The following is a 12,183-nucleotide window of genomic DNA, read 5'->3' on the forward strand; positions in this document are numbered from 1 at the left end:
CTTTCACGTGATAGGATGAGGCTGAGCAATGAATTACTCTCCTGAGGTCACACCACTTCTCAGTGGCTGAACTGTGACCAGAACCCAAGTCTCCTGTCACCTAAGGCAGGGCCTTCACTTCTACTGGGTAGGAAGCTCAGAGGCCTTAAAAACAGCACTCACTGAGAGAGAGGTGAACTGTCACCAACTTTAATAGACTCAGACTGTGTCTGCCAAAGCAGACTGACTCGTGGAGGGGTGGGGGTGGGGAGTGTCTGTGGGCTCCAGCTTCTGTAGTCCGACATGGCCAATTCTCTTGGACGAGTTCCTGCCTCTCCCTTCAAAGGCACCAGCTGGCCTAGAAGGACTACACAGTGGCTTTATTGTTTGTACAACTCATTAGCAGAGAGCCACTCCAGGGAGCCCTGGACAAGGCCAACAGCTTGCCCCTAGCCAGCAAGAAAGATATGGGGTCCGTCTAACCTAGCCTGAGACAAGGTGAGCCAACTGATTTTTTAATTTAACAGTGATGCTTAATCTTTGGGGAGAGATGTCAAAGACCACTTCCGAGAATACGTAAAAGTTGTAGACAACCTTATTCCACTTTAAAAATAAATGCACATATGTCCCAACTTTTACATACAATTTCCAGGTTAAAAAAAGTCAGGTAAAAAACTCTTGCACTCATGCTTTTTACTCGCCACTCTCTGTTCAGGAGAGAAAACCCAGCGAGGCCGCTTCACAGGCTTCCTTCTCCCTCTCCTGACAGCAGCCTCTGTGTTTAGCCCAACTCCACAGAGCCTTCATTTACAAGGTGGGCAGCCCTTCCTCCTCTGGTCTGTGGACAGAGCTGCTTTCCTCCTCTTTGTTTCTCCTCATTGGATTAGATGGTTATCACGTCTTCCAGGAGGTTCTCAACCTTCCAGGGTACAGGCAAATCCAGCACCCCTCCAGGATCTCCTCAAAGGCACCCACACTCTTCCACAATCATGTCTTTATGATGGTCTAGAAGGACTTTGCCATTGTCCACGTACAGCATGCTCAATGGCTTGGTCTTCACTGGGGCACAGCAGGTGGAAGGGACTCGGTGGGGTTGGTACCGTTTCAGCAGACTCTGAAAGGGAGGAGAGGTGGTCAATTTACATTCCAATGGTCGGGTCAAAATAGTGTCATTTCTGGGTAAAAGGCGAAAAAAATTACAGAGAGTTAAAATCAGTTTCTAGGTGCAAAAATAGAAGTTGTTTTCATAAAGGAATCGGCCAACACATCATCTCTAACATCTACACTTCTTTTTAACTTCTTTTGAACAGAAGATTTTAAAAGCTGTATCTAGGTAGAGCAGTAGCTAACTTATATGTTCTATTGTTCCAATCTAGAGTGAATACCAGTTTAAAAAAATATTCCAGAAATATGAGGCAGATGAGAGTCATATGGAAATTCTTGTGGGACTTGCTTCGTTGCACAGTGAAGGGCAAACAGAGTCAATGGGAGAAAAGGTAACAAGCCCTTGGCATTCTAGAACTGGGCCCTTTCTCTGTGGTGCAGCGACATCTTTTCAGATCAGAGCATCAGATTTGGCAACTGGTTCCCTCTGATCATGCTGCAGGTGGGTTGGTAGAGTGAAGTGGGAAAGGCTCAGGAGGGCCTTTGCCCAGGCATGTCCTCTAGGGTCCCCTAGGGTGCTCCCTTGCATGAGCTCAGAGTTCATGCTCCCCAGAGCCTCTGAACCTCGCTTGAGGCTTGGCATGGAGGATGTACTACAGGTCCAAAGGATTCTCATTGTAGGCTTCTAGGAGTCTATAAAAACATGTTGGTCCCATATGACCTTTGAGAGCAGGGCAGGGCTACCTATAACATCATGACCATTGTATTAGCCTCTATTCTCTACTTTGTCCATCTCATTCTCCTTCCATTCCTCTCCCTCCACCACCTTAGGCTGATTTGTGGCACCGTGTAGTAGCCTCAGGCCTTATCTAACTCCTGCAGAATGATGTCCAATTCCTGTTTTAGGCAGCAAAAGTACAGTGGCTGCAACAGTATTATATCAACCCTGGACCCATACATATGGCCCCTTTTCATCAGTGAATCACAGACTTCTAGTAGTGATAATATCACATAAAAATGCCTGTTTTCTGTTTTCTGAGGATGCTATCATCAGTCATCTCTATATCCTTAGGACGTAGCACATGACCTGGCACACTGTAGGTGTTTGAATAATTATGTATGAATGGACGCAGTAATTTAATAGCAAAGCTGGAGTCCTGTGCCCTTGATCTGGCAATATGGCCACTTCTCCCCCATAGAATACTGCCTGCCCTCCCCGCAAGCCTTTGCATCAAACCTGGATATATGCGTGGTTGGTTGGATGGAACTCTTCCCCCACAGGGTTAGGGCACTCTCCCTCACAGCGATAGGCATTGTACTGCTTGGGGTAGATGATCCAGGCACCCCATCCAATCACATTGAAGTCCACCTGGAACTTGACCTTCCGACACAGCTGGCTTCTATCTGGCAAGTGATGTCGAGGGTGCCTCCTGCCCCTCTCCCGGGAGAGCTGTCCCTCCTGCGCCCGCCAGGAGCTTTCAGCTTCCCACAGCAAGGTGGGGCCGCCCAGCAGCCTCTGCTCAGGAGAGAGGTTAGAGTAGAGCAGGAGGAGCACATTGATGACAGGTGCTGTGGGAGGCCGCTGCCAACACTCTCTAGCCAAACTAGACATTTGCTCCTCTAGCTCTCCAGGGTGTTTCAGCCACTTGGAGAGTGGCCTGGTCACCTCCAGGACCATGCTCCCCGAGGAAAAGGTAACCTGGGACAGAGTGATAGTGAACAGTTCCATCTGAAGACGTTCCAGGCAGTTGGCTGGGTCCTGCTCCGTCTCCAGCTTTGGCTGGTGGAAAATTTCAATGGAGAGTGGGACGTCAGGGGAAAGGTCCACAGGGCTGGACAGCTGCAGCCGGAGCTCAGCCCACTCCAGATCCTCTTCTTGGCTCAGGAAGGAGAAGTCGAAAGCAAAGGTCCAGTTCTGCCCATCCACCTCCACATCTGGGTGGGGAAAAAAAAGGAAGGAAGCAGGGTTAGCATGGGCCTCCTACGGCCTCAGTTGGTGTAACAACAACCATAGCTCATGTCTGAGCTTTCATCTTGTACGAATCATCTCTCTTAATCCTGCCCCCAACCCTATGAGTTGGGAATGTTATTGAGTCTATGTTAGAGATGAGGAAAACTGAGGCTCAGAGAGGTTAAATTACCTGCCCAAGGTGCCATTCTTAGAAGGTGGCAGAGCCAAGAACAAACCTGGATTTGCGAAACTGAAAAGCCTAAACTCCAAATCACTGTTTTGCCACTCCTCCTCAAGAAACTCTGCAGCCAGAGAACAAGTGGTAAAACTGGAAAAGTTCGACTGCCTTCCCCTCTACACACACACACATGCATGCACATAAACACACACAGCGTAAGGGCAAACTCTAAGCTTTCTAACCTAAACCCCGGGCTTCCACTCACCCTCTGACTCTGGAGCAAGTCACCTTCCCAGGCTCCGTTTTCTCTCGGAACAGGTGACCTGTTTCACAGGCACAATGAAGCTGGTCCAGGTATCATGGAAAGGCTCAGAGCTCTCAGGGAGGCACAGGCAATAGAAGCTAAAGACTGGTCACCCTCTCCTTGGTCAGTTCCTCAAGATCTAGGCAAAAACTTCAGGTGGTTTGGCAACCTTACAAATAGGCTTCTAAAGGCATTCTAAGTTTGACTTTGCACTGGCCTAGCACTTCTCCACCCAGTGGTTACTCCTCTCTGTCTGTAGGGTACTCGCCCCCTCCTGCCCCAGGTCATTCACACACACATTGCAGACACAGCAAGCAAGCAAGCAAGCAAGCAGGCAAGCAGCAGCGTAAGCAAGCAAGCAAGCAAGCAAGCAGGCAAGCAAGGCAAGCAAGCAAGCGCGTTGCAAGCAGGCAAGCAGCAGGCGCTGCTAGTGGCAAGCAGGCAAGGGCAGGCAGGCAAGCAAGCAGGCAAGCAAGCAAGCAAGCAAGCGCACACACACACATACACAACCACACCCAGTTCTGTTCCACCCACCCAAGACAACTAAGCCCAAAGTGGATGAAAAGGAATGGAAAGCACATTCCATTTATCTTAGTCCTGGACTAATTCAGTCTGATGTTTGAAAAAGGCATGGATTTGTGGACCTTCAGGTCACCTAAAAGTGATCTTGAACTTTTTTTCCAGCCTAGTTTCTTATTCTTTGCAATGAGAAGAGTAATAAAGCCCTACGTAATTCTGCATTATCAGAGGGCTCCAGGGAAATCAGGAGCTATGAAGGTTTATTGCTAAATGAAAGTCAGGGGTTACTCAGAAATAAAAACAGCCACACTTTCGTGCCTAGATCCCAGAGGTAGAGATGAACTCCGATTTAGGTCCATTCTGAACAGACCACATAACAGTTTGTCTGTCTCACAGAGCATGTTTGGTCAGACAATAAGTGAATTTCTCTGGGAAATCTAGCCTGCATTAGAAGAGGCAGTTTCCAGCCTCAGTCTCTGGCAGCTTCTCCCAGCCCATCTCTAGCTTCTCCTTTTCACTTAATTTCCACTTCCCTCCTCATTAGCACCTGCAGGGGGCAATAACCGGCCCTTGACTAGCAACTCTCCCCAGAGGTGTGGAGAGGAGGCTGACATTGCCCATTTCAGCACCACCTGGCCACCTGAGGATTAGGTGGGACATGTAGCAACTCCTGGCCACATGCACCAGGAGTTAACATATTATCTCAAGTATCCACAAATGGCCTTTTACAGGAAGGCATTCCAGTTCACTAGTTATGCACAGAGGTCCTCTTGTCTCCTGTGATAGTTCAAATTCTGCCACTTGCTGTTTAACATTGAGCAGGTTACTATCTGAGACCTTCTTTGGTCCTCCTTTTCCCTCTTTGTCAAAGGGAGGTGGTGACAGTATCCAATCACAGGGCATTGTGATTTACTGAGATAATGCATGTGAAGTGCCTTACCCAGCACAACTACCAAAGTGCAGTAATTGCTGGTGGTCATCAACCACCTCCTTATTGCTCAGGTCCAGTTAGAAATGAAGGTGCCCAGGCAGAGAGGGTCTTGGGCAGGGTAACAAAGTCATCTGTTACTAGGATGGACAGAGTATATGGAGGGAGGACAGGGAGATTACTCCTTCCTGCTGAAAGAGTCTGGGACTCCACAACCCGACTCCCAGCCAAGGGCTCTCTGGGACACAGTGCTAATTGGTTGGTTCTCTTAGATCTGGCTCCGGTTCATGGTTCATCATAGAATAGAGATGTCTAATCTTTTGGGGATCATTGATGCCTGATAAAAGCTAAAAATGCTCTCGCCAGAAAAAAACACGATCTCCTACTTATGCAATAAATATGATTTTGGGGTGGGTATGATAAAGGGATTCACAGACACCCATCCACGCACTTGGCTGCACAGACTTGACCATGCAGGCCCCAGGGATATCTCCACCTACCTTGAATTCTAAAGGAAATGGTTAGGCTTGTGCCCTTGGGTTTTCTTCACTTCAAACAGGGTACTGAAACCTAGTTGGGGTTTGGGGCTCTGGAGGAAAGAGTAGGCATGACATCAAGTGCCCACTCTACATGAGCATAAATTACAAGGGTGATTACCATTAACTGCTGCCCTCATGCCAAGTGTTCTATAAGCACTGTCTCCTCAAAGCCTCCCCACCTTTATCACCATTTTGCAGATGAGGAAACTGAAGGTCCACGGTGAAGGCAGTTAAACAGCGACAGACGCAGATACAAAGCCAATTTGGTTAGACTCCAACACCCATTTCACGCCATCCTGGGTGGCTTACAAATAAACCCAGGAGAAAAAGAGCAGGTTTAGGACAACCTTTCTCAGTCTCCCTCCAGGCAGGCTCTTCTAGCTGCTTTTTTAAAAAAACGAAGCCAAGTCACAACTCGGTGAATGTAACTTAATGCCACTGGGCTCCTAAAAATGGGTTACATGGTCAATTTTGTTATGTATATTTTACCATACACGAACAAATGAGGCAGAAAGAAAGCCAGTTCCCTATTTGACAAAAGAGGAAACGAGAGAAAAGAACTGCAGTGCCAGAGACACATGGGGAATTGGGAAGCAGAGCTCGAGGGACCTAAACCCAGTTTTCCTGACTTCTAGGCTGCCGAATCACCGCGAACCTTCTGGAACTCTACGGGAAGAGGAACTGGAACTGGAAAAGTGCATCCTGCTTTGCCCAGCCGCCCCCCCCACCCCCCGCAGCTTTCTGGCGGAGGAGACGAGCACTCCAGTAGTTTCAAATTGCCCCGCTCCCCGGGTGTCTCTAGTCTGGCTGGTCCTTGTATGACCCTTCCAGAGAGAGGGTCACCAGCCCTCTGACCCCGGACTGGGCAGGCCAAGGACCTAGGAGCCCCCACCCCCGACCACAGGGGCCGGCGGGTGGCCAGTCAGATCTGATTATCGGATGTGGATTGCGCCCCAGCCCCGCGGAGGGCCGTCTAGCCCCGGCGGGCGGCGGGAGGCGCGGGGAGGCGAGGATCCCCGCACACTCTAGGCGCCAGGATGTGGATTGCGCGCGGTAAGGGGACCCTGCGGAAAGGGCTCCCTCTGCTCAACACTTAATGCCCGCAGCGCCAGGTGCCCAGAACGCGTTGCCCAGTCCTCAAGGGCGAAACTCCCAGGTCACCACGGTCACTGACCCCCACCTCGCCCGTTCCAAATCCAGGCCCTGAACCCGTGTCACTCGGGACACTGACACCTCCCCAGCCTGGCCTTGAGGACCCAAGCCTACCTCAATTCTCGAACTTGGGGTGCCCCATCTCTAACTCAGATATCTGAACCCTAATCTCTGATGTTACGTATCCCGTTTTGAAGCCCTCTATGAGCCTGGGACACTCCCAAAGCCAGACCCGGGGACCCATTCACCCTCACTCACGAAAAGAAAAAAATTCGACGAGACAAAATAATTGTAGCAATACTAACGACCATTTTGAGCGAGATATTATCCGTTTGGAGACTAAAGGGCCAAAAGGCAGGCATCCAAGGTGAAGCAGCGCTGTGCCTGGTTTTATGCCAAGCGTTTTTTTGTGCCTGGCTACTTAACCCTTCCCACAGATTTATAACGAAGATATCATTTTCCCTATTCTACGGATGCACAAATTGAGGCGCCAGAGATTATGTAATTTAAGAAAACTGCACAGGTAAGAAGTGGCGCAATCCCACTTACGCTACCGCGCTCTACCCACTTTAAACCAAGACCCGGAACCCAGAAGTCTCTGTCCGCGACACACCCCAAGCTGCACAATGCACGCCACCCACCAACCTTGCGCCTGAGCCAATGCAGACGTCGAGACACCCCTAGACTCAGACCTCGACGCTCACTCCGAGCGCGCGGGTACCTCCTTAACCGCGGCGTCCCCAGCAGAGCCGCCGTCCTCGGCTAGCTTTAGCGCCCTCCCGGATTCCGGAGGTGGGACCCGACCCGAGGCGCCCCTGGGTGCTCCGTGGGGCGGGGCGGGGCGAGGCAGGGCAGCCTACCTTGTGCCTGTAGGCTGCGGATGATGTCTGCTCGGGGCGGGTCGCGGTAGAGGCTCAGCATAAACGCGAGAGGGGACGGCGAGGAGGCCTGCCCCCGCGTACGTATGGGCACAGGGGCCACCGTTGCGGCTCCCGCCTGTAGCAGGGCCCACCAGGCGTGCAGGAGGAGGATCGGCAGCCGGTGGGCGTGCATGGTGGGCTGGCCAGGCCTGGAAACGGCGCCTCCACCCTTATATCCTGGGCCTTTGTAGCCGCCCCGCCCCGCCCTGCCTTCCAGGGGGAAGTTTTAAGATCATATACACGCCCCCCACCCTGGGAGGGGGGTTGCCCCCAGAGAGACTCCCTGCTGGGGGCAGGTGAGACCTGAACCTAGTAGGGAAGAGACCTACAAAGCTTCCAGAGGAGCCTTAAGGTCCAGGAACCATCTAGTTTGCCGGGTCTGGGCACCCTGGCGCTCTAGGCACTACAGGCCTTGTTTCAGAGATAGAGCAGGCTTGTCGCCCATAAACTCCCAGGTCAGAATTTAGTCTCCCTTATGCTGCTTCACCTAGGATGCCTGCCCTTTCCTGGCTCTTTAGGCTCCAAATGGATATCTGGCTCAACAAGGAGCAGGCAGGGAATGGCAGTGGACCCCTGGGGCTCCCAGGCAGAACACTGCCTCACACTGGTCTGTGATGTTTCTGCCCAGGCTACAGGAGGGCCAGCCTCTGGGAAACTACTGGGTACTTCCGAGTTTCTGAAACAAAGAACCTGAGTTCCAGACAGCGACCCACGAGATTCTGCTTCAAATATTGAAGTGCTCTCCCGGGGAAGACAGAGCGCGGGAGCCACCAGGATGAAGGATGGATTTCTTCGGAAAACGTTTTCAGCTGAAGCTGGAACTAGGAGCATAGCTGACAGATGATCCTGGCCCCCACGCGTAGAGCGCCTGTGATAGCATCAGGCTCTTCTCTTCACAGGCACACATCGCCCCAGTGATTTCAGGAAAAAGGCGTTGCTGGTGATGTCCACGTCCTGTAGTCCCTGCCTGCCCTGGCATTTCCCCCAAGAGACCTGAGTTTCAGCTCAGGACCTCTTACTTCCAGGTCTCTGGGCCCTGCTTTCCTCACCATCCTATTAGTGCAAAGTCAGGTCAGGAATTACCTTTAATGAAATATAAAGCCCAGGCCCAAACTATTTTCCTCCACGTAGGAGGGCTCCTTCCCAGCCATCCATGTTCTTTCCTAGCTAACAAGCACATTAGCAGCTGGCTAGCATGTACTGAAAATTATGTGCCCCACACACCTTAGCTTCTTTCACAGGATACCTCAAGCCTCCAAGAACCAAAAGCTCAGCCTTGATCACGTGGAAAGAGGCCCAGCAGGCTCCAACCCTGTGTCTGGGTGGAAGCCAGTCTCACCAGCAGGAAGAGACCACACCTAGGAGAGACCTGTGTTGCAGACCTGTGTTGGTTGTGGGATCTGGACAATTTGTTTAGCCAGCCTAATGTTAGTTCCTTAAGGGTGAAAACTGTCTTGTTCAGCATGCTCTCCCTACATTATGGCTCATAGTTGGTACCCAAAGAATCTTAGCTAAGTGACAAAAATCAATGAATGGGACTCTGTCCAGACTTGCCTGAAGATAAGTATGACCAGGGGCATTTGTTAAACTATTGATTCTTGAGTCCCAATCTAGACCTTCAGAATTAGAATTTTGAGAGAGAGCTTGGTAATCTACATTTAACAAACACCCCAGTGATTCTTATCTGATAACTTTGAGAACCTGGATGGGCTGGGGTTCTAGTTGTGGTTTGGAAATCACCTCTCTGTGGTCAGTTTCCTCATTGTAAAACATGACTGGAGATACCTCCTTCCATGCAGATTAAATGAAACAAATACTAAAATTATTTGCAAGTTTGAAAACTGGTATATTTGTAAAGCTTATGCATTTGGATATTATTGTAGTTGTCATTTAACTTTCCCAGCCTGGGGTCCCAGCCTTCTGCTTCGGACTCCTCCCTGAAGACAGAAGGCGCCCTCACTCAGATTATAAATATATAAATAAAAAAGACAATGCTAGATTGTGGTGAGAGCTCTGGGAGCCCTTGGCAAGGATATGGGAACCACAAATGACAATACAGGGGAGGTACGTATAGCTAGATTGAAGTACAGGAGTTAACCTCCCCCAAATCCAGATCTCTCTAATCTCCATGTGTCCTAGAAGCACAGAGCAGTCTTATCCACCAAGATTGGGGAAGGAACAAAAAAAATGATATATCTACTTCCCATACTGGTCCAGAAGCTTCTTGAAATTAAGGATAAAGCTTTATTCATCCTGTCTCCCTTGTGCTGTGTGGCATTTCATAGATGCTCAGTAAATGTTTCACTTAAAATGAATGTTCCTAACAATGGTTGATATTTCTTGAGCACCTAATTCAATAGATGCTCTGCTGATCACTGTATTGATTTTATCATCATCCCCAGTTTAGAGATGAGAAAACAGAGGCTCGGAGGGAAATAGGAGACTTGCTCAAGACCACATATTTGCAAGTGGAAACAGCCAGTATGTGAAGGACAGGACAACTTGTTTACAAAACCCATGCTTTTAGCCCTTTAGCTTCTCCATAGATGAGAGGGTGAACATGTGCCTTGTACTAAGACTTTACAAAGCTCTCACATAACTGTTTTGCCTTTCCCAGGATCCAGGAGCTGCAGACAGAACTCATTTCTGATGTGTATTGGCCCAGAGCCGTGTGGTGGCCTGGAATTACTCTGATCAGCAAGAGCGACTCTGTCAAAGCCCATCCATCACAACTTTCTCCAGCTCCGGCACCCTGGAAGAACCCAAGCCTCTGTCACCTCCTCAGGACAGAAACTAACTTTGCGTTTTTTTAAGGGCATTTGTTCAAACAGGATCTGTTTTCTTCAAGAAGGACCAGAAGTGCCCTCTTCACAGGAAGGGAATGACATCTTCTCATTTCCCCTACCCCAGACAGACTGACCGATAGATTCGCTGACCTGAGAGATAACCTTTGAGGGTCATCCCAGCTGCCTGGAGGATGGGGGACAAAGTCCCTCAAAGTTCTCGAATGCTTTCCGTCAGGCTGTTCAGATCCTCTCTTGACATGAGCAATGTTGTATGGCACGGTTATGTGCTGGGGCTCTGAGATCAGGCTGCCAGGGGCAGAATCTGGAGCCTTCTCTATCACTACCTGGGCATATTAGACCAGTCTCTCACCATCTTGAAGCTTCTGCTTCCTCCACTGTGAAATGGAGATAAAAAATAGCATCTATTTGATAGGCATGCTGTAAATAGTAAGTGTGTAAAGCATGTAGTACATATAGCATTTGGCCATTTGTGTATTCATTCATTGAATAAATCTGCTTACCTAGTGAATCTATGGCAGGTTAACTCCAAGAGCTAGATTCTCAGGGAGTCAATGCAGAAAGTCATTTCAGTTCTGCACATATTTAATGAGCATTTCCTATATGCCAGTGTGACTCTGGCTAGCTTTACAAATACCTTAGCCTGTGCAATCCTATTCACCCCTAACTGAAGCTCTGAGAGGTATATAAGGCATTTCAGAGATGGGGAAATTAAAGTACAGAGGAATTAAACAGCGTAAGCTTTGTGAGGGTGGAGGGCATCTGCTTTACCATGCCCTCCAGTGCCTAGCACAGCTCCTTGCACACAGAAACTCAAGTATTTGTCAAGTGATTGAATGAACTCCATATTTCTGAAGCAGGTTCCCAGCATGTCTGTGCACTTCACATGCTCCATCTTTTGCATGCAGCCTCCTGGTGTTTCCACTTTATCCCCCTGGGAAACTACTCACCTATCAAGACATAGCTTCTCTTTACAAATGTATCATTAGCTCCTCAGCAATTTGGCAGAGCCCTCTTTTAAGTAAAGCATCGTAGAGCAGTTGTTCAAACTCTCTTCAGTGGCTGCCATCAGACTGTGAGCTCCCTAGAGAGAGGGACAATTCCTAACTTGTTCCTCTCTGAAGCCCCATCTCCTGGTTCATAACTGACCATTGCTTGCTGTCGTCTTCAGCTTAAATGAATGAATGCAATCCCAGAAATGATACGGTCAGTCTAAGCACAGGCTTCTGGCTTCCACCTTCAGCACTTGTCTGCCTATTATGTTACCCCACCCTGCTGGTCTTGGTGGCTGACACCCAGAGCTGAGAGGTACCTGCTAGGTGCCTCTGCTGGGCACAGGTGGTTCTCTGTGATCCGAAGACAGAGACCACGGCTCTGCCCCACAATTCCCATATACCCCAAATGCAGCCTCATGGAAACACTTATCCTTTCCCCAAAATTCAAAGCTGTTCTTCCTCTGCCCAGAATGGTTTTGACTCCTCTTTATTCACACAATCCAGCTCAAGGGTCTCCTCTTGCATGAAGCCTTCCTGACCTGGTCTCCCTGTCGCTTCTCGTCTCCGCATTCAGGCTCTGATCCCAGGCGTTCTTGTTGACAGACTGAGGTCCTGGAGCCCCTAGGAGTTTTCCACCAGCAAGCCTACTGCTCCACTCACTCTGTATTCTTCAGAGTGCTCAGTAAAGGGCCTGGCACAGTAAATGGAGGTTGCAAACCATGCCTGCGGCCAGCTTTGGCTGGTACAGTATTTTGTCTGTCCCCGACAATACTTTGAAGAGTTATTATTTAAGTTGCCAACACTGAAAAT

General features: G+C 49.5%; 1 protein-coding gene across 1 annotated transcript; it reads right to left on the minus strand.

Annotated features, from left to right (window-relative positions):
* Positions 1 to 449: 449 nt before the first annotated feature.
* On the minus strand, positions 450 to 7,743 carry NODAL (nodal growth differentiation factor). The gene is made up of 3 exons (XM_039872026.1): positions 7,515 to 7,743; positions 2,321 to 3,018; positions 450 to 1,093 (listed from the first exon to the last, which is right to left on the minus strand). Exons 1-3 carry the CDS (start codon positions 7,705 to 7,707, stop codon positions 941 to 943), a joined length of 1,044 nt encoding a protein of 347 aa, XP_039727960.1. The 5' UTR covers positions 7,708 to 7,743; the 3' UTR covers positions 450 to 940.
* Between the last annotated feature and the right edge of the window lie 4,440 nt (positions 7,744 to 12,183).

The sequence above is a fragment of the Pteropus medius genome, unplaced genomic scaffold (genome assembly GCF_902729225.1).
Source record: "Pteropus medius unplaced genomic scaffold, Ma_sr-lr_union100, whole genome shotgun sequence".
Classification (NCBI taxonomy): domain Eukaryota; kingdom Metazoa; phylum Chordata; class Mammalia; order Chiroptera; family Pteropodidae; genus Pteropus; species Pteropus medius.

Excerpts from the sequence above, each read along its gene's own strand:
- NODAL (XM_039872026.1), bottom strand. The coding sequence starts at position 7,707 with ATGCACGCCCACCGGCTGCCGATCCTCCTCCTGCACGCCTGGTGGGCC. Across the intron at positions 3,019-7,514 it reads CCGCAGCCTACAGGCACAAG|ATGTGGAGGTGGATGGGCAG; the intron begins GTAGGCTGCCCT and ends TTCCCCACCCAG. Across the intron at positions 1,094-2,320 it reads CCAACCACGCATATATCCAG|AGTCTGCTGAAACGGTACCA; the intron begins GTTTGATGCAAA and ends CCTCCCTTTCAG.